The 22,296-nt window shown below is 44.9% G+C and overlaps 1 protein-coding gene across 1 annotated transcript in view; it reads left to right on the top strand.

Moving 5' to 3' along the window:
- The window catches only part of LOC311130330 (netrin-1-like), a 53,642-nt gene that overhangs the window by 20,771 nt on the left and 10,575 nt on the right, over positions 1–22,296 (top strand). The window contains exons 3-5 of the mRNA XM_084163059.1: positions 9,316–9,329; positions 9,382–9,727; positions 12,253–12,306. Coding sequence (XP_084019185.1) covers positions 9,316–9,329; positions 9,382–9,727; positions 12,253–12,306 — 414 coding nt within the window. The remainder of the gene's footprint in view (positions 1–9,315; positions 9,330–9,381; positions 9,728–12,252; positions 12,307–22,296) is intronic.

Raw genomic sequence — 22,296 nt, forward strand, 5'->3', positions numbered from 1 at the left:
GAAAACTAAAACTGTGTAACTAATTTCTGTTCGCTCCTCCAGTGACATAAATACGCACCACGCAGCTACACTAAAGTGACAGCAATTAAGGCCCTCAGTTATTTATTGTTCAACAGGAACCTTTGCTGGGTAGCTCTTGGACAGAATAAGCCCTTTAGCAATCCAAGAGGGTAGAAGAGTACAGAGTCTTGCTTTTATATGAGAAACTCGATCACTTCAAATGACTCCCATGTGAGACCATTGTGAAGGAAACTGAGAACAACGGCCATTTTGGCTCCGAAAGAACTGTGCCCAGAGCCTAGATTTATGGCTTCACCCCTCATTGACAGAGCGTAAACACAGAATGCATTTCGATTGAGGGCCTGGGCCCTAAGTGACTACTTTTGAAAGGTGCATCTTGTTCGTTTCTCTAACAACTTTGTTGGTAGAGCTAAAGTAATTACACATTTTGGCCCACTGTCCAGGCATGGCCCAAGGCCCACCATACTTAGAGTTTATTGGATAGGGAACCTGTTGTTGATAGCACACAGGTGGTTGGGCCTAAATCACATGCAAGTGTAGATAGTTAATTAACATGGTATGATAGCCAAGGTGGACAACAAGGTAGAAGCTCTCTGGGTGGTCTGGTTACTAATCTAACAAACTTAGCACCACAAATATTATTGTTATTATTTTTTAGAGGGTAGATCAGCTTTAATATTGCAGATAGATTGTAACTTCCATTAATGTAATTGTCTGCATCACTTCCAATCCCCCATATACAGTTGAAATCTGAAGTTTACAGTACACTTAGGTTGGAGTCATTAAAACTCGTTTTTCAACCACTCCACAAATTTCTTGTTAACAAACTATAGTTTTGGCAAGTCGGTTAGGACATCTACTTTGTGCATGACACAAGTAATTTTTCCAACAATTGTTTACAGACAGATTATTTGACTTATAATTCACTGTATCACAATTCCAGTGGGTCATACGTTTACATACACTAAGTTGACTGTGCCTTTAAACAGCTTGGAAAATTCCAGAAAATTATGTCATGGTTTTAGAAGCTTCTGATAGGCTAATTGACATCATTTGAGTCAATTGGAGGTTTACCTGTGGATGTATTTCAAGGCCTACCTTCAAACTCAGTGCCTCTTTGCTTGACATCATGAGAAAATCAAAAGAAATCAGCCAAGACCTCAGAAGAAAAACAATTACACCTCCACAAGTCTGGTTCATCCTTGGGAGCAATTTCCAAACACCTGAAGGTACCACGTTCATCTGTACAAACAATAGTACGCAAGTATAAACACCATGGGACCACGCAGCCATCATACCGCTCAGGAAGGAGACGCGTTTTGTCTCCTAGAGATTAACGTACTTTGGTGTGAAAAGTGCAAATCAATCCCAGAACAACAGCAAAGGACCTTGTGAAGATGCTGGAGGAACAGGTACAAAAGTATCTATATCCACAGTAAAACGAGTCCTATATTGACATAACCTGAAAGGCCCCTCAGCAAGGAAGAAGCCACTGCTCCAAAACCGCCATAAAAAAGACATTTACATTACATTTTAGTCATTTAGCAGACGCTCTTATCCAGAGCGACTTACAGGAGCAATTAGGGTTAAGTGCCTTGCTCAAGGGCACATTTACGTCATTTAGCAGACGCTCTTATCCAGAGCGACTCACCAATTGGTGCGTTCACCCTATAGCCAGTGGGATAACCACTTTACAATTTGGGGGGGGTAGAAGGATTACTTTATCCTATCCCAGGTATTCCTTAAAGAGGTGGGGTTTCAAATGCCTCCGGAAGGTGGTGAGTGACTCCGCTGTCCTGGCGTCGTGAGGGAGCTTGTTCCACCATTGGGGTGCCAGAGCAGCGAACAGTTTTGACTGGGCTGAGCGGGAACTATGCTTCCGCAGAGGAAGGGGAGCCAGCAGGCCAGAGGTGGATGAACGCAATGCCCTCGTTTGGGTGTAGGGACTGATCAGAGCCCGAAGGTACAGAGGTGCCGTTCCCCTCACTGCTCCATAGGCAAGCACCATGGTCTTGTAGCGGATGCGAGCTTCAACTGGAAGCCAGTGGAGTGTGCGGAGGAGGGGGGTGACGTGAGAGAACTTGGGAAGGTTGAACACCAGACGGGCTGCGGCATTCTGGATGAGTTGTAGGGGTTTAATGGCACAGGCAGGGAGGCCAGCCAACAGCGAGTTGCAGTAGTCCAGACGGGAGATGACAAGTGCCTGGATTAGGACCTGTGCCGCTTCCTGTGTAAGGCAGGGTCGTACTCTCCGAATGTTGTAGAGCATGAACCTGCAGGAGCGGGTCACCGCCTTGATGTTGGCGGAGAACGACAGGGTGTTGTCCAGGGTCACGCCTAGGCTCTTCGCACTCTGGGAGGAGGACACAGCGGAGTTGTCAACCGTGATGGCGAGATCATGGAACGGGCAGTCCTTCCCCGGGAGGAAGAGCAGCTCCGTCTTGCCAGGGTTCAGCTTGAGGTGGTGATCCGTCATCCATACTGATATGTCTGCCAGACATGCAGAGATGCGATTCGCCACCTGGTTATCAGAAGGGGGAAAGGAGAAGATTAGTTGTGTATCGTCAGCGTAGCAATGATAGGAGAGGCCATGTGAGGATATGACAGAGCCAAGTGACTTGGTGTATAGGGAGAAAAGGAGAGGGCCTAGGACTGAGCCCTGGGGGACACCAGTGGTGAGAGCACGTGGTGCGGAGACAGCTTCTCGCCACGCCACTTGGTAGGAGCGACCGGTCAGGTAGGACGCAATCCAGGAGTGAGCCGCGCCGGAGATGCCCAGCTCGGAGAGGGTGGAGAGGAGGATCTGATGGTTCACAGTATCAAAGGCAGCAGACAGGTCTAGAAGGACAAGAGCAGAGGAGAGAGAGTTAGCTTTAGCAGTGCGGAGAGCCTCCGTGACACAGAGAAGAGCAGTCTCAGTTGAATGACCAGTCCTGAAACCTGACTGGTTTGGATCAAGAAGGTCATTCTGAGAGAGATAGCAAGAGAGTTGGCTAAAGACGGCACGCTCAATAGTTTTGGAAAGAAAAGAAAGAAGGGATACTGGTCTGTAGTTGTTGACATCAGTGGGATCGAGTGTTGGTTTCTTGAGAAGGGGAGCAACTCTCGCTCTCTTGAAGACGGAAGGGACATGGCCAGCGGTCAAGGATGAGTTGATCAGCGAGGTGAGGTAGGGGAGAAGGTCACCGGAGATGGTCTGGAGAAGAGAGGAGGGGATGGGGTCAAGCGGGCAGGTTGTTGGGCGGCCTGCAGTCACAAGTCGCAGGATTTTATCTGGAGAGAGAGGGGAGAAAGAAGTCAAAGCATAGGGTAGGGCAGTGTGAGTAGGACCAGCAGTGTCATTAGACTTAACAAACGAGGATCGAATGTCGTCAACCTTCTTTTCAAAGTGGTTGACGAAGTCATCCACAGAGAGAGAGGAGGGGGGGGCGGGGGGGGGAGGATTCAGGAGGGAGGAAAATGTGGCGAAGAGCTTCCTAGGGTTAGAGGCAGATGCTTGGAATTTAGAGTGGTAGAAAGTGGCCTTAGCAGCAGAAACAGATGAAGAAAATGTAGAGAGGAGGGAGTGAAAAGATGCCAGGTCGGCAGGGAGTTTAGTTTTCTTCCATTTCCGCTCCGCTGCCCGGAGCTCTGTTCTGTGAGCTCGCAATGAGTCATCAAGCCACGGAGCTGGAGGGGAGGACCGAGCCGGCCGGGAGGATAGGGGACACAGAGAGTCAAAGGATGCAGAAAGGGAGGAGAGGAGGGTTGAGGAGGCAGAATCAGGAGATTGGAGGGAGAAGGGTTGAGCAGAGGGAAGAGATGATAGGATGGAAGAGGAGAGAGTAGTGGGAGAGAGAGAGCGAAGGTTGCGGCGGCGCATTACCATCTGTGTAGGGGCAGAGTGAGTAGTGTGGGAGGAGAGCGAGAGAGAAAAGGAAACAAAGTAGTGGTCGGAGACATGGAGGGGAGTTGCAGTGAGATTAGTAGAAGAGCAGCATCTAGTAAAGATGAGGTCAAGCGTATTGCCTGCCTTGTGAGTAGGGGGGGACGGTGAGAGGGTGAGGTCAAAAGAGGAGAGAAGTGGAAAGAAGGAGGCAGAGAGAAATGAGTCAAATGTGGACATAGGGAGGTTGAAATCCCCCAAAACTGTGAGGGGTGAGCCATCCTCAGGAAAGGAACTTATCAAGGCGTCAAGCTCATTGATGAACTCTCCAAGGGAACCTGGAGGGCGATAGATGACAAGGATATTAAGCTTAAATGGGCTAGTGACTGTGACAGCATGGAATTCAAATGAGGAGATAGACAGATGGGTTAGGGGAAAAATTGAGAATGTCCACTTGGGAGAGATGAGGATTCCTGTGCCACCACCCCTCTGACCAGATGCTCTCGGGGTATGCGAGAACACATGGTCAGATGAGGAGAGAGCAGTAGGAGTAGCAGTGTTTTCAGTGGTAATCCATGTTTCCGTCAGCGCCAGGAAGTCGAGGGACTGGAGATTAGCATAGGCTGGGATGAAGTCAGCTTTGTTGGCAGCAGAACGGCAGTTCCAGAGGCTGCCTGAGACCTGGAACTCCAGGTGTGGGGTGCGTGCAGGGACCACCAGGTTAGAGAGGCAGCAGCCACGCGGTGTGGGGCGTTTGTGTAGCCTGTGCGGAGAGGAGAGAACAGGGATAGGCAGAGGCATAGTTGACAGGCTGCAACAGATGGCTACAATAATGCAGAGGAGATCGGGATGAAATGAACTGAACATCAGGGAAAGGTGAGAGCAGGCCTCCCTCACCAAAAAAAATAAATAAATATATAACTCTCCCAACTTCCACCTCAGAAACTATAATTGTTTCACTGAACCACCCGAATAAAACTCTCCCAACTTCCACTTTAGAAATTAGAATTGTTGTAAGCTACAGCAGACTGTTATCAGTAGCTGTAATTAAGTACAGCAGCTACCAACCACCTAACGTTAATGCCTCGGATGAGGTTAGAAAAACAGCTGAATGGTAGCAGCTAGCTGGCTCAATCACAGGTACTCTCAAGCATGAAATAACATTGGACAGACTACAGTTTGCAACTGCACATGGTGACAAAGATCGTACTTTTTGGAGAAATGTCCTCTGGTCTGATGAAACAAAAATAGAACTGTTTGGCCATAATGACCATCGTTATGTTTGGAGGAAAAAGGGGGTTGCTTGCAAGCCGAAGAACACCATCCCAAACGTGAAGCATGGGGGTGGCAGCATCATGCTGTGGGGGTGCTTTGCTACAGGAGGGACTGGTGCACTTCACAAAATAGATGGCATCATGAGGAAGAAAAATTATGTGGATATATTGAAGCAACATCTCAAGACATCAGTCAGGATGTTAAAGCTTGGTCGCAAATGGGTCTTCCAAATGGACAATGACCCCAAGCATACTTCCAAATTTGTGGCAAAATGGCTTAAGGCCAACAAAGTCAAGGTATTGGAGTGGCCATCACAAAGCCCTGACCTCAATCCTATAGAAAATTTGTGGGCAGAACTGAAAAAGCGTGTGCGAGCAAGGAGGCCTACAAACCCGACTCAGTTACACCAGCTCTGTCAGGAGGAATGGGCCAAAATTCACCCAACTTATTGTGGGAAGCTTGTGGAAGGCTACCCAAAACATTTGACCCAAGTTAAACAATTTAAAGGCAACGCTACCAAATACTAATTGAGTGTATGTAAACTTCTGACCCACTGGGAATGTGATGAAATAAATAACATCTGAAATAAATAATTCTCTCTACTATTATTATGACATTTCACATTCTTAAAATAAAGTGGTGATCCTAACTGACCTAAGACAGGGAATTTTTTACTAGGATTAAATGTCAGGAATTGTGAAAAACTGAGTTTAAATGTATTTGGCTAAGGTATATGTAAACTTCCGACTTCAACTGTATATAGCTATAATATTGTCGGTATGCCCATAGGATCTTGCCTTGGCCAAAAGTGTGACATCCCTAAGGTTTCCAATGATTTTAATCAATAAAATACCAAAACCTATGAAAACCCAAAGCTAGATAGACACTCCTTGTATCAGATAAACATGTCATTGAAAAAAGGCTTGAGTCATGTAACATTATTTCAGTTTTTTTTTACGCTCTCCTCTCCACACATTTTTGTGGACCAGTAGAAACCTAATTATAATAGAACACAGACATGGCTCAGGTTGGACCTTATCCAACAGCCAACAAATTATTCTTAAAGGCACCGAACGCACAAAACCAAACTGTTGGGGAGCATTGCAGTTCAAACTTCAAACACAAGCTTTATGGTAAACGATTGGCAGAGTAAAACAATTCTCACATTTAGCAATGATCGTCTCCTACGAAGAGCGAGCTCCTTTGAAATGCCTTCCACCACCCTCCCCATTAACCAAGAACATTTTTCACTCTTTTATGTGTAACTCCCTCCTCAAAGTGTGTGTGTGTGTGTTACACTAGGAGGGAACTCAATCTTAGCTCCAGCTGAGCCTCTCCAAGGTCTTTATATAGAGGAACGAGACATTTATATACAGGACCAAGCCCCTCAACCCTCAGAGCTCCTCAACCGGCTCAGTACTTTAACCATGGGTTGTAAAAAGCCCCAGGCTCTTATAAAAAGGCATATTCTCTCCCAGACTGCTCCTTTAACTAGCTCAACATGAGTATCAAGAGAAGCAATTTCTCTCCCCTCTTCAAGTGTGTGTGAAAGAGGTTGGAAGGAGCTAGCCTTTCGCTAGCTAGCCCCTGTAACTAGCTCACCGTGAGGGGCTCATGAGCCCTTTCTCTGCCCTCTACAAGTGTGCGTGAACGAGGACTCGAGGATGGAAGGAGTTAGCCTTTTCGCTAGCTAGTGTCCCTATCTTGCCCAGCCATCTGGAGTAGCTGTGAAGAAGGATAGCAGGATAGCGTAGCCACTTAAGTGCTAAGTGGACACCCACTTAAAGCTTAAACTCTCACCAGGTGGGTCCCCAGCAGGCTGTAGCTGTCAGAAAGGGCAGGAGGTCCCTGGGAGGAGAGAGAGAGATACCATTGTAAATACAACCCATATTTATGTTTATTTATTTTCCCTTTTGTACTTTAACTATTTGCACATCATTACAACACTGTATATAGCCATAATATGACATTTGAAATGTCTCGATTCCTTTGGAACTTTTGTGAGTGTAATGTTTACAGTTCATTTTATATTGTTTATTTCACTTTTGTTTATGATCTATTTCACTTGCTTTGGCAAACATATGTTTTTCATGCCAATAAAGCCCTTTGAATTGAATTGAGAGAGAGTGTGAGAGAGAGAGAGAGAGCGATAGAGTAAGAGAACGAGAGAGAGAGTCAGAGAATGAAAGAGACACCCAGAGAGAGAGAAAACGAGAGAACAAGCGAAAAAGAGCAGCCCACCTGCAGACCATGTGCGGAGCAACTTGATTTACTGGCAGGCTTAAGCCGTGGTTAGTGGGGCAGACGCTCTTAAAAACACCATGCTAGCTCTCAGAAGCTCTGAAGAGGGCCGCACTTTGCCCTCCCTAACGCCCCCCTACCCCACTCCCCTCCGCCCCACTGACAGGCTCTTAAATTTACGTGCCTGAAGACGTGCCCGATTGGCCTCTACACTTGTTTATAGGTTGTGTGTAAGCCCCCCCCCCCCCTTTTTTCTTTCTCTTTCCCTCTCTCTCTCTGTTGTCTAGCCTCCACCACTCCCCCCTCCTCTTCCAGACCCAGACAAAACGAGGCAATGAAACCTGGTGACAGATTGGCCTGATAAAGTGCTAATCGTTACACTTGCTTTAAAGGCCGCCGGCCTGATAACAGAGGGGAGAGGGCTACGGATTCCCCCTTCGTTGTCTGATTAATATAAGAGAGAGTAGCAACAACAGCCACTGACTCACATAATATAGACAAATAGAGAGATCAAGGAGGGGAAGAGAGGAGGGGAAGAGAGAGAGAGCGAGAGAGAGGGAGAGAGAGAGAGGTCTTAAAATACTTACTGGCTCATAGCCTGAATGAATCAACCAAAATACAAAAGCTTCTCATAAAATATTGTACCTAATCTCAACATTCTCTGATCTGAAATATCGTTTCAGGTTTGAGGCAACTGTATGTTTACAGCTCATAGTACCAAAGTCTGGCCTGAGGTCATTAGATCCAGTCATTTAGTACAGTACCAGTTAAAAGCAGAGGCCAAGCAACATTCCCATAACATTCCCACCATGGGGAATGAGAATGCACATTGTGGTCTGTAACACCAGTGTAACTGCTTATACCCACAAATCCTAAAATTGCATATCTCAAACTGAGACCTTTGATGATTCTCATAGTGACAAGTGACACTAGACAGATGTAGGGAGGGGCCATTCCGAAGGACAATATGCCCGCAGGCTAAAACCAAACATCATTGGCTGAAACCCAAAGTAATTTGCTGAAATCCGACATCATTGGCTGAAAACCAGTCATTTGCTGAAACCCGACATTGTTGGTCGTTCTATAGGACATACAGTAAACATTCAGCACGGAACACAGCCCATGGGATGCACACAACCAGACCCAAGTCACATAGTTCTGATACCCTGGCAACAACAACGTCTCATGGAGCTTAGGGGCTTGGTGACTAGAAGAGAGATGTTGAGAGATTATTAGAGAAGTTCTGGTCTTGATTAGAATATCGGATTTGCGTCATGTGTGACATATCGTTATGGTAACCACGCCATGCCTGGACATGAACAATGCAAACAAAGATAGACAAAAGGAACAACTTTGCCAATAGTTTACCGTTATTTATTATAACAGTTGATCTGTTATTCAATTCTTTATCAAACTTGATAAAGTGAGTTTAGTTGGCAAGATAGACCAAATGTGGGTTTAGTTGAAAAATAAATAGGGGGTTGGGGTTAGCCTAGTGCATTCAGAAATAATTGCATTCCTGAAGCATATGTCTTAGATAGACCCCCCAGTCAGAGAGGAAATGTGACAGCCATTTTGGTTCCAGACTCAAACCTCTGATTAATAAAAAACAGCCAATCAGGATTATCACTCCGATTTAATCATCTAGTAAACACAGTCGCCTGCTCCATTCCCCTTCTTTCACACAGTACAGTACACACTCACTCACTCACTCACACACACACACACACACACACACACACACACACACACATTATAGACACAACTTTTTGATCCCGGACAATCCTACTGTCATGATCACGTTACCATGATAACAGCTTGGAAAGAGCCAACGATTCCCAGCAGTCAATGTCAACTAGTACCGTATGCCAGTTTGAATATGCTGAGTGTATGCTGTTCGTGTGTTCTTGCAGCGATGGCACTGCACGTCAAGCTTGTCGTGTTGTGGACCCAAGTAAGTCTCGTCACTCTTCCTGCAGCAAGCTTCACAAGCTTCACTATCCCTTCTGTCCTCGACGCTCACGTTTCCAACCCTGTTGTTGCCACCACCACTGCTATTGTTGTTGTTGTTTTGTACTGTATCTGTGCTCTCTCTGTATATGGGTGTTACATGTTTTTGTGTCCCCCCCACGCCAAACGTGTGTTCTCTTACCTCTTCTCTTCTGTTCCTCACAGCATGTGATTGCCATCCCGTGGGTGCTGCTGGCAAAACCTGTAACCAAACCACGGGCCAATGTCCCTGTAAAGACGGCGTGACTGGTATCACGTGCAACCGCTGCGCTAAAGGCTACCAGCAGAGCCGCTCGCCCATTGCCCCCTGCATAAGTACGTGGAACCCAGCCTTTCCTAGTTGCCTGAACTTGCCTCACCAGCCACCCATATTAAAACCTTGGGTCGAGATATGACCTGTCTTTTGCCCATTCCATCTCTATGCTTGAAACCTTCATACACACCTCCACAAAGAAAATGGACAACTTACAAAAAGGAACAAACTCACTCACTCACTCAACCAACCAACCAACCACCCTCCCTCCCTCCCTCCCTCCCTCCCTCCCTCCCTCCCTCCGTCCCTCTCAACCACCCTCTGTCCCTCCCAACCAACCAACCACCCTCCCTCCCTCCGTCCCTCCCATCCACCCACTCTATCCTAGCTTGACAAACACACACTACATGGCACAGAATCCTACTCTTCTTCTTTCTCTCTTCTATTGGTTTCCTCAGACAAGCGTTTAGTCACAGTGTTCTGACCAACCGGTAAATCTGAAAGCTAAAATAAACAAATCATCCCCCAGAATCCTCTGTGAAGCCTCAACCTCCCCATGTTGACAGTCCCAATAAATCCAACAGTGCTAAGTCCAGGTCCAGAGCCTAGTTAACGAACACCAACTCTAGGATCCACCAGTGTCCCTCATTGGCTAAAAAGGGAAAAGGGCCAATCACCAAGGGCAATCATCATCTCAAAACAAATAGCCGCCACTTTATCTTAATTAATTGGCCTTTGTTTTCAGACTCCAAAACAATACATTTTAATTGCTGCTTTTGGTCAATAAAATTATGATTCAGAGGTTAAACAAAATATCTTATGAAATGAATCGTTCCGAGGGGATATCTTTGGCCAATGTCCAAGCAAAGGGGATAAATTAAAACTACAAACTCCATTGGAATCGGATATCTTTGATTTTCCTGGGAAAGTTGCCCCAGTCACTCGGAGGTGTGAAACTTGGAGATGCTGAGGTCCCCGCGATCAGATCGGATCAACAAAAATATTTAGTTTCTTCTATAATTGCAAAATAATCTTTTTTAAAGCCCTCCCATTAACATTTAGCAATACTGAAACCTCTTGCCAATTTCAGTTTTAACAGGGAGGGATAAAATGTAATAGCTCTGACTTCATATACTTTCCAATGTAGAGGGCCGTAAATCCGACCATATGAGTCGATTATGAGAAACAGGCTCATTATTATTATGTGATATGGCACGCATGGCTGAATCCTGATCGGCTATCAGGGCTTGGCAGGTCGATTAGCAGTGACACAGAGTAATCAGTAGAGAGTAAGAACCACATGGCCTCTGGCAGCAATTTGTTTTCTTGTCACAAGACAGACGCTTCGATTCTTAATGAAAAAATACCAAATTAGGCCTGTATAAATTAAACAATTAAGGGAAAGGGGAATGCATTCATCCAAAATGTGTCTTCCGCATTTAACCCAACCCCTCTGAATCAGAGAGGTACGGGGGGCTGCCTTAATCGACACCCACGTCATCGGTGCCAGGGGAGCAGTTGTTGTTGGGGGTTAACTGACTTGCTCAAGGGCAGAACGTCAGCAACCTTTCGGTTACTGGCCCAACGCTCTTAACCGCTAGGCTACCTGCCGCCCCTATGATTAGTCAACTTTTAGATTCATAATGTTTATATACAGGATACTGTACTGTATACTAATCTGTACGATTGGGAGAAGGCAAGGAGTAACCAAGCAACCAAGCAATCAACCAACCAACCTAATCAGAGGCGTTGATCAGAAGACTTGATTCTTTCTTCCTTTTCCTTTCCTGTGTATCTTATCTATCTTGCCACCGTTTCCTTTTATCTGTGTGTTCTCATACAACTGTATCTGTGCTTCTCTGTCCTTGCTTCCCCTCGCTGCTTACACACCTGTTTCGGTGGTTTTATCCCCCCTTTTGCCGCCAATGTAACAAAATGCATTATGTTTTATATCTACTGTTATCTAATGTTACCATCCTGCTCCTTTGGAGATAAGAGGAGCTCTCTTCATGCATGGCTTCCTTCAATGTCAACTTCCTGCCTCTGTGAATAGCCTACGAGAGAGGAAGGAGAGCTGAGAGAATGAAGTCTTGGATGTAAAACCGCAGATACCTCGTCGTGGGGGCAAATGGAGGCATGAGGGGAGAGACATTACAGATTTCACACCCCTCCTGATATCGACCCTCCAGATCTTAAGATTGCATCTCGCTGTTCCCCTTTGATCTGATCTGCCAGGTAGCTCCACTTGTATGGCATTCATATAAGGAAGTCATCAGTTCTCAGACTTCCTAATATGGATGCCATACAGCTGAGAGAGTAAATCTCTACAGGCGAAACCTAACCAGTAACCATCCCTTCATACGGTTACCCCACACAGCACGTCTACATCTACTGAAAAACTTTAGGTTGTACACTAACACTAAAGCTTGTCTGCTGGAAAATAAACGCTCTTATTGTATACTCTTGTCTTATTTTACATAACTCTTACATCAAGATAACGGTTGTCTTTAATTCTATGTCAAATGCATTAAAACATAATAAAGCTAACTTTTGTTTGTGTTTGTGCGTTTTTTTAACCTGGAAACAGAGATTCCCGTTGCTCCTCCGACAACAACAGCCAGCAGTACAGAGGAGCCAGCAGGTGAGTGGCTCCAGTCTCAGTCTCTTATCTCTTATTATACTGCTTGTGTGATCCTAATTCCTCTGCAAGAAAGGATTATCAGAACATATTCTTGAGACTCATTTGTTGATATCAAACTGTTTAAATGCCACTGGCTACACCTGTGGATACCAATAATGCCTTTAGCTAGGATTTGGTTTACAGTGTGTATTTAGGCTGTACAGAAAATAGAAGGAACCGCTCTCCCTCCCTTACTTCCCCACCCCTACTAACTAAACATTTCTTGACATGAAATGTGAGAGCGAGTACAGTTTAAATTGGATCCCCGTTGCCTCCCCCCTCCCTCCCCTCGTTGGAATTTCATCAATATTAAATCAATTAGCCGATGCCTTGGGATGTAGCTCCTTTAATCTTACACTCTTCATCCGATTAACTGTGTAACTGGAAAGCAGTGGGGTGTAACAGGAACGCAGTGGGGTGTTGGCACGGCAACGCTCTGGGCCTTGATATTGTTGATCTGTTGATTTTGTCTCTCTCTCTAAGAGGAAAAGAGAGTGAATATGGTAGAGAGAGGAAAATAGAGGAATTTGGGGTTCTGGCGCTAATCAGGGAAGCAAGCTCTTTCTCAAATTCAGGAGAGAGGATACAGTAGCTCGTTCAGAGGGAAATTCTTCCTCCAAATTATACACTCTCCCACCAGCTACTGTCAAAACACAGCAGTACTGTGTACTGTATATATAATTTAATGGAATACTTTCTTAGTTAAATCTTGTTAATTAACATGGAGAGATTTAATGGGATTTGATGGCACTTTTATATAAACACCTGTTAAACTAGAAAATTAAGCCAGAGACATGGTATGTGATACAAAGTATTCAGAAAAAATGTTAAGAACCGCATTACAAATTAACAAAGAAGACAATGAAGATTCGTCACTAGTTAGTCGTTACAAAAACCTGTGAGGGTTTGCCCCACAAGGGGCAACGTAGGCCGAAATACTTATCCTTTGCCCCTAGCTTTTGGAAAAGTGTAGTCATAGCAGTGTTCCTCTCCCAGACAGAGAGAGGAATCCTAGCGTGCGAGAATGCCTGGCAGCTGTTCTCAGACCTCCCTAATGCTGCTCTGACAGATCAGATTGACAGGGAAGCAGGGTACTGCTGGTGTTGTTCCATCACTCCTCTTCTCTTCTCTCCCTGTTTCACATTTTTGTTGTTGTAATATCACCATGGGTAGTATTTCAAGTTGCTCCTGCTTCTCTCTTTCCATCTCGTCTAGGTAGGTTTAAAAGTAGACTCACCACTTCTGTTCTCCTCTCTTCTCTTCCTCTGTTCCATGCGGGTGATGTGTGAGTTTGGTTTCGTGGCACGGTCTGTCATCGTTGGTGTGAACATTTTATTTTCCCTTATGCTGTGTGCTTGTGGTTGAGTGAGAGAAGAACATTAGGGTTTTTTCCCTGGCTGAACTAAACAAACTGTGGCTTTTCATTTGTTGTACCCTGAACAGTGAACACAGAGGTTTTCAAAAGGCCTTACAAGTGAATCACTGGCTGGTCGGCAGCTTTGAACAAGAACTCTTTCGACATCGCTTGATAATTCGCCATACTTCTCGCTAGTTCAGTCGTTTAGTTCTCTTCCATCCGAGTTCCTCCTGGTTCTTGTAGTTGAGAACTGGCATTTGAGTGAGCATTAAGGCGTAGGCGTTCTTGCGGAATAAGAGCTAAAGAGCTCCCATTATAATCCTATTGATTAAACCGTGTCATCGGACCAATGTAAACATAATTATAGAGGAAACGTATAATGATACTGACCACGTAGCTCCGTATAACGTCATCACCTGGGGGAATTCCTGTACATACAACTTGAATGGGGCAACACACGTTGAACATTCTATAGAAATGGGAGACGTTGAAATCAAGCAGATTGCAAGGTGGGGCACTTTGACTGACACATTGTATCGGTCACGTCAGATTCCTGGGTAGATGGACAGAGGTCCGGCGGGACCACCCAGGCTTCCAGCCCAGAGGATGCATAGTTGCGTACATTACTGGGTCTGGACCGAGCCAACCACTGGTTGGCTTGGTATGTGGATAAATGGGATCTCATCCAATACATGATTGTTGACAGATGTGGTTGTTCTTATCAGGGCTACCTCACCACCAGCCCCAAAAACGTCAACCCACCCACCGCCTGGGTGAGTGCCTATGTCGTTAGTGAAGCAGACTACCGGTCAAAAGTTTTATAACACCTTCAAGGGTTTTTCTTTATTTTTACTATTTTCTACATTGTAGAATAATAGTGAAGACATCAAAACTATGAAATAACACATGGAATTATGTAGTAACCCAAAAAGTTTTAAACAAATCAAATATATTTTATATTTGAGATTCTTAAAATAGCCACCCTTTGCCTTGATATTCTCTCAACCAGCTTATGGGGTAGTCATCTGGAATGCATTTCAATTAACAGGTGTGCCTTCTTAAAAGTTAATTTGTGGAAATTCTTACCTTCTTAATGCATTTGAGCCAGTCAGTTGTGTTGTGATAAGGTAGTGGGAGTATACAGAAGATAGTCCTATTTGGTAAAAGACCAAGTCCATATTATGGCAAGAACAGCTCAAATAAGCAAAGAAAAATGACAGTCCATCATTACCTTAAGACATGAAGGTCAGTCAATACAGAACATTTCAAGAACTTTGAAAGTTTCTTCAAGTGCAGTCACAAAAACCATCAAGCGCTATGATGAAACTGGCTCTCATGAGGACCGCCACAGGAATGGAAGACCCAGAGTTACCTCTGCTGCAGAGGATAAGTTCAATAGAGTTACCAGCCTCAGAAATTGCAGCCCAAATAAATGCTTCACAGAGTTCAAGTAACAGACACATCTCAACATCAACTGTTCAGATGAGATTGTGTGAATCAGGCCTTCATGGTCGAATTGCTGCAAAGAAACCACTACTAAAGGACACCAATAATAAGAAGAGACTTGCTTGGGCCAAGAAACACGCTCAATGGACATTAGACAGGTGGAAATTTGTCCAAATTTGACATTTTTGATTGCAACCGCCGTGTCTTTGTGGGTGAACGGATGATCTCCGCATGTATATTTCCCACCGTAAAGCATGGAGGAGGAGGGGTTATGATGTGGGGGTGCTTTGCTGGTGACACTGTCTGTGATTTATTTAGAATTCAAGGCACACTTAACCAGCATGGCTACCACAGAATTCTGCAGCGATACGCCATCCCATCTGGTTTGGGCTTAGTGGGACTATCATTTGTTTTTCAACAGGACAATGACCCAACACACCTCCAGGCTGTGTAAGGGCTATTTTACCAAGAAGGAGAGTGATGGAGTGCTGCATCAGATGACCTGGCCTCCACAATCCCCCGACCTCAACCAAATTGAGATGGTTTGGGATGAGTTGGACCGCAGAGTGAAGGAAAAGCAGCCAACAAGTGCTCAGCATATGTGGGAACTCCTTCAAGACTGTTGGAAAAGCATTCCAGGTGAAGCTGGTTGAGAGAATGCCAAGGCAAAGGGTGGCTATTTGAAGAATCTGAAATATAAAATATATTTTGATTTGTTTAACACTTTCTTGGTTACTACATGATTCCATATGTGTTATTTCATAGTTCTGAAGTATTCACTATTATTCTACAGTGTAGAAAATAGTAAAAATAAAGAAAAACCCTTGAATGAGTAGGTGTTCTAAAACATTTGACCGGTAGTGTATACTGAACAAAAATATAAACGCAACGTGCAACAATTTCAAAGGTTTACTGAGTTACAGTTCATATAAGGAAATCAATTGAAATTAATTAATTAGGACCTAATCTATGGATTTCACATGACTGGGAATACAGACATTCATCTGTTGGTCACAGATACCTTACAAAAAGGTAGGGGTGTGGATCAGAAAACCAGTCAGTATCTGGTGACCACCATTTGCCTCATGCAGCGCCACACATCTCCTTCGCATAGAGTTGATCAGGCTGTTGATTGTGGCCTGTGGAATGTTGTCCCACTCCTCTTCAACGGCTGTGCGAAGTTGCTGGATATTGTCAGGAACTGGAACACGTTGTCGTACATGTCGATCCAGAGCAACCCAAACATGCTCAATGGGTGACATGTCTGGTGAGTATGCAGGCCATGGAAGAACTGGGAAATGTTCAGCTTTGAGTAATTGTGTACAGATCCTTGCGACATGGGGCTGTGCATTATCATGCAGAAACGAGGTGATGGTGGCGGATGAATGGCACTACAATGGGCTTCAGGATCTCATCACGGTATCTCTGTGCATTCAAATTGCCATCAATCAAATCTCAGACGATCCCGCAGGTGAAGAAGCAGAATGTGGAGGTTCTGGGCTGGCGTGGTTACACGTGGTCTGCAGTTATGAGGCTGGTTGTAAGTACTGCCAAATTCTCTAAAACGACGTTGGAGGTGGCTTATGGTAGAGAAATTAACATTACATGATCTGGCAACAGCTCTGGTGGATATTCCTGCAGTCAGCAAGTCAATCGCACGCTTTCTCAAAACTTGAGACATCTGTGGCATTGTGTTGTGTGACAAAACTGCACATTTTAGACTGGCCTTTTATTGTCCCCAGCATAAGGTGCACCTGTGTAATGATCATGCTGTTTAATCAGCTTCTAGATCTGCCACACCTGTCAGGTGGATGGATTATCTTGGCAAAGGAGTAATGCTCACTAACAGGGATGTAAACACATTTGTGCACACAATTTGAGACAAATAAGATTTTTGTGTGTATGAAACACTTCTGGAATCTTTTATTTCAGCTCATGAAACATGGGACCAACACGTTACATGTTGCGTTTATATTTTTGTTCAGTCTATATATACAGTGCATTCGAAAAGTATTCAGACCCCTTGACTTTTTCCACATTTTGTTACGTTACAGCCATATTCTAAAATGGAGTAAAAAAATTAATAATCTTCATCAATCTACACACAATACCCCATAATGACAAAGCAAAAACTGTTTTTTAGAAATGTTTGCAAATGTATAAAAAAAAAAACGGAAATATCACATTTACATAAATATTCAGACCATTTACTCAGTACTTTGTTGAAGCACCTTTGGCAGCAATTACAGCCTTGATTCTTCTTCGGTATGACACTACAAGCTTGGCACACCTGTATTTGGGGAGTTTCTCCCATTCTTCTCTGCAGATCCTCTCAAGCTCAGTCAGGTTGAATGGGCAGCGTTGCTGCACAGCTATTTACAGGTTTCTCCAGAGATGTTCGATCGGGTTCAAGTCCGGGCTCTGGCTGGCCCACTCAAGGACATTCAGAGACTTGTCCCGAAGACACTCCTGCGTTGTCTTGGCTGTGTGCTTAGGGTCGTTGTCCTGTTGGAAGGTGAACCTTCGTCCCAGTCTGAGGTCCTGAACGCTCTGGAGCAGGTTTTCATCAAGGATCTCTCTGTACTTTGCGTTGTTATCTTTCCCTCAATCCTGGCTAGTTTCCCTGTTCCTGCCACTGAAAAACATCCCCATAGCATGATGCTGCCACCACCATGCTTCACCGTAGGGATGGTACTAGGTTTCCTCCAGACGTGACGCTTGGCATTCAGGCCAAAGAGTTCAATCTTGGTTTCATCAGACCAGAAAATCTTGTTTGTCATGGTCTGAGAGTCCTTTAGGTGCCTTTTGGCAAACTCCAAGCGGGCTGTCATGTGCCTTTAACTGAGGAGTGGCTTCCGTCTGGCCACTGTACCATAAAGTCCTGATTGGTGGAGTGCTGCAGAGATGGTTGTCCTTCTGGAAGGTTCTCCTATCTCCACAGAGGAACTCTGGAGCTGTGTCAGAGTGACCATTGGGTTCTTGCTCACCTCCCTGACCAAGGCCCTTCTCCCCCGATTGCTCAGTTTGGCCAGGCGGCCAGCTCTAGGAAGAGCCTTGGTGGTTCCAAACCTCTTCCATTTAAGAATGATGGAAACCACTGTGTTCTTGGGGATGTTCAATGCTGCAGAAATTTTTTGGTACCCTTCTCCAGATCTGTGCCTCGACACAATCCTGTCTCGGAGCTCTACGGACAATTCCTTTGACCTCATGGCTTGGTTTTTGCTCTGACATGCAGTGTCAACTGAGGGACCTTATATAGACAGGTGTGTGCCTTTCCAAATCATGTCCAATCAATTGAATTGACCACAGGTGGACTCCAATCAAGTTGTAGAAACATCTCAATGATGATCAATGGAAACAGGATGCACCTGAGCTCAATTTCGAGTCTCATAGCAAAGGGTCTGAATACTTATGTAAATAAGTTATTTCAGTTTTTTATTTGTAATACATTTACAAACATTTCAAAAAACCTGTTTTCGCTTTGACCTTATGGGGTATTGTGTGTAGATTGATGAGGATTTTTATTTTATTTAATCAATTTTAGAATAAGGCTGTAATGTAACAAAATGTGGAAAAAGTCAAGGGGTCTGAATACTTTCCGAATACACTGTATGTAAAGAGAGAGAGAGAGAGAGAGAGAGAGAGACGCATACAGATAGATGCAGATATATACATTGTTTTATCTAGATGGAGAGACTAAGTGATGAGTCATGACATTATTACTACTTTGGTTTGTGAGGTAGGACTAAAGGAAAAGAAAGGGAACCTGTATGCTTGGGGTGGGCTTATTAGAGGCAAGGCTGGACAGCTGTGCAGCAGGTGCCTCCCCCCTACCACCAACCCCATCGGGGGGGGGGGGGGCACATGGAGGGGTGGAATGCATGGCGAATACCTCGGACTGCAAGGCCCAGACAAAACACATATTGTGCGGTTAGGTGACGGATGGTGTGAGTAGTCACTCCCCATTGGTCCTCGCCTGACAGAGATGTCTGTAGAGCAATTATAACAGCTGAGCTGTGACCACCATGATATCAACCAGTGACCACAACCAGGGTGGTGTTCATTAGGCACAAAATGAAAGAAAACAGTCAGAACCGTTATAAAACAGGGAGGTACTGTCGAAACTCGTCCAATGAGAAGAGCTCGTTTTCGTTTTCTGTTGCAAAACATTTTGGGACGGTTTGCCCTTATGAACATGATCCAGGATATGGGCCAAAATGATGATGATGATGATGATGATGATAAGAAAGACGTGTTTTGTTGTGGCTGGAAGTGTTCAGGATTCACGGTGAGACGCTCCCTGGATATTTAGGACATAAGTCCTTCTCTCTCTGGGTCCACACTTCACATGCCCTGTTAATACTCTCTGCTGCCTCACTGGGCTTTAGTATTGTGTCATGGGATTGTATTACCTGCTCCGAGTTTAATGAGAGAGAGAGAGAGAGAGAGAGAGAGAGAGAGAGAGAGAGAGAGAGAGAGAGAGAGAGAGAGAGAGAAATGGTGACCCAAGAGTGAGGGAGAGAAAGAGAACGGAGAGAAAGAGAATGGGGAGAAAATAGCATCGCAATAGCATTGTATCAGCGTCTCATCATCCTCGATGCTAAACTCACAATATGATTTATGGCTTGGCAATCTCAGGCCTGCTCTTACAACATGAAAACATTGACATCAGCCTCTCTCGCTCTCTTCTGTTGTCTGTATGTTGGGATGGAGCCAGCATCATTTGCCACTGACTCCACTGAAACTCAATTGCAGCAATAGGGATGGTCACACTCTTGTTTTAAGATTGGTTCCACAGAACATGCCGCCCAAAAAAAACAACCCACAAAACCATCATGTCATGAATCATAAATAAACGCTTTCGCTCTCTGTTGTTTCCCAGCTCTGTTGCTCACTGGGATCAAAAACACAACTTTTCCCTCCCTTCAGGAGGATGAAAGAATGAATGAAAAAGAGAGAAAGAGGCCATGTCCGAAATCTGTCTTGCCTACTACTTACTAAAGCTGCATACTGTGTACTAATCATACTACATACTATTAAGAAAGTACTGTTTAGTAAGAATGTATGCAGTAAGCAACAGATATCACCATACTAGACTCACCCATACTGATAATGCGTCATCTAATGTGCAACTACACCGTTTCCCGCCATTCCTTCGTTTTTGGTACAGCACGTCTCATTATCAGCTGCTGTCAAACACACGTGGATCTGAAAATATTATTCTGTTCCTCAATAGCATGCAGCGAATTTGTAGTAGATGAAAAGCCGAAACGAGTATGACATCCATTACATGGTATTTAAAGCATACATTATTTTATTTTTTTACATACTATAAAACCTATTTTCACATACCAAAAATACCCAAAATGCCTACTGTTTAGAACGCAATTATGGGTATTTGGACACGGCCAGTGTTGTGTTCGAGACCACCTAAAGTGAGACTGATTCAAGACCGGAGCAAATCGAGTCCGAATCAAGACTGGAGGTGGAGGCAAGACCGAGTCAAGACGAGTCAAGACCGAGACCGGACAAATGCAAGTCCAATTCAAGACCATGATTGTAATTGTCACATTGCCAAGATAAGAGTTCAAAATGTTCTGTCTTCATATTTCAGAAGAACAGTATGTTCTTCCTTATACCGAGACAAGACCGAGACACTCAATATATTGTCTCGAGCCCGGTCTCATGTACTACTAAAGAAAGAAAGAAAGAAATAGAAAAGAAAACGCCCTCTCTTTGGACAGGGTCCAGCCCTACTGCTATGGTTCCAGCAGCCCAACAGCCCAGGCACTGTGGCTATAATCTAATTAAATGCTTTATTTGCCACAATTTGTTTCTCAATCAGTCTTGTTCAGGGAGGAGAAAGGAGGAGGGAGGAGAAAGTCCTCCCCCCATGCCCCTATTTACACCTCTTTGTTCCAGCTAAGCAGGTCCCTGTCACTGGGTCCTGTCTAGGTCTTAGCACTACTTTTATCCACGTAGATAAACGTCTGAAAGATGTGCATAGGACTTAAAGACTGTAAACGCCTGTGTAGAGGGTGTCAATCAATCTCTCCCACTGCTAAAGAAGCACTGACACATCCAGGCGGCAAAGGAGCGTCCCTCAGCCTTTCTTCTTCCTCGCTCAAACAAATTAGAAACAAAGGGAACTACACCTCCCAGTAAGAGAGTGTAGAGAAGAGATGGAGAGAGGAGATGGAGAGAGGAGATGGAAAGAGGAGGCGCAGAGGGGAGGTACACAGAGATCAGCGCCCCTGGACTAATTCCACTTCCCCTGACTAGAGTGTCCAACACAAAGGGTACATTTGTCCTCGCGGTATGGGACTGCCTGGTCCTGTATGGGGATCTGGGGGTGCTCGTCTCAGGAGTACACTAATGGCCAACGAGAGATATCAAAGGAAAGTATCATGATGCCATCAAGAGGGTTTATGGGAAAACAAAAGCAGGCTTTTCCACGGGCCCGGGTCGTCATTTACATGGAAATCAGGCGGCACTCTGCCTAGTATAGACTCCTCAATATCATCTACTGTGCAATTTTTTCCCCCTCACAAATACCTTCTTGAACTCCATCAGCTGAGACGATTTTGGGTTTACTTGTAACCCCCCCACCCCGCCAACCAACTTCGTCCTCTTCTAGTGCCCCCCCCCCCCCCCCCCACACCAATAGCCTCTCTCCCACCCTCCTCTTCTTTGGGTGCATTTTTCCTCGTTTCAGTGTTACCCAGGCAACCTCATTCACCCAGAATATAAAGGGAAGTAAAAGGCAGGCATGGTGCAAGGACCTGCTCACAACAATGACGTTTGTTCATATTCAGGCTGGCTGAAAGGTCCTATCCTTCCTCCTACCACCCCATCACCCCTGCTTAACACATCACCCCTCCTCTACTTTTCCTTCCCTCTCACTCCCTCTCTCTCTCTCTCTTTCCCTTCATCTCTCACTTTGTGAAAAGATAGCACTATTAAAACTTTTTCAGAGGAGAGTTTAGAGGGAGCTGTGCCGATACAGTCCTCTGGATCCAATTTATGTCAGTTAGAGAGGGAAAGAAAGAAAGAAGAAAAAGGGAAACAAATTATTTTAATTTCTCTGTTTGGCCTTGCGTCATACACTCTTTACAGAAAGTTAACTGGCTGTGTGACAGCGCAGCGTG

This window comes from Coregonus lavaretus (genome assembly GCF_964263955.1).
Source record: "Coregonus lavaretus genome assembly, chromosome: 6".
In the NCBI taxonomy this organism is placed as follows: Eukaryota; Metazoa; Chordata; class Actinopteri; order Salmoniformes; family Salmonidae; genus Coregonus; species Coregonus lavaretus.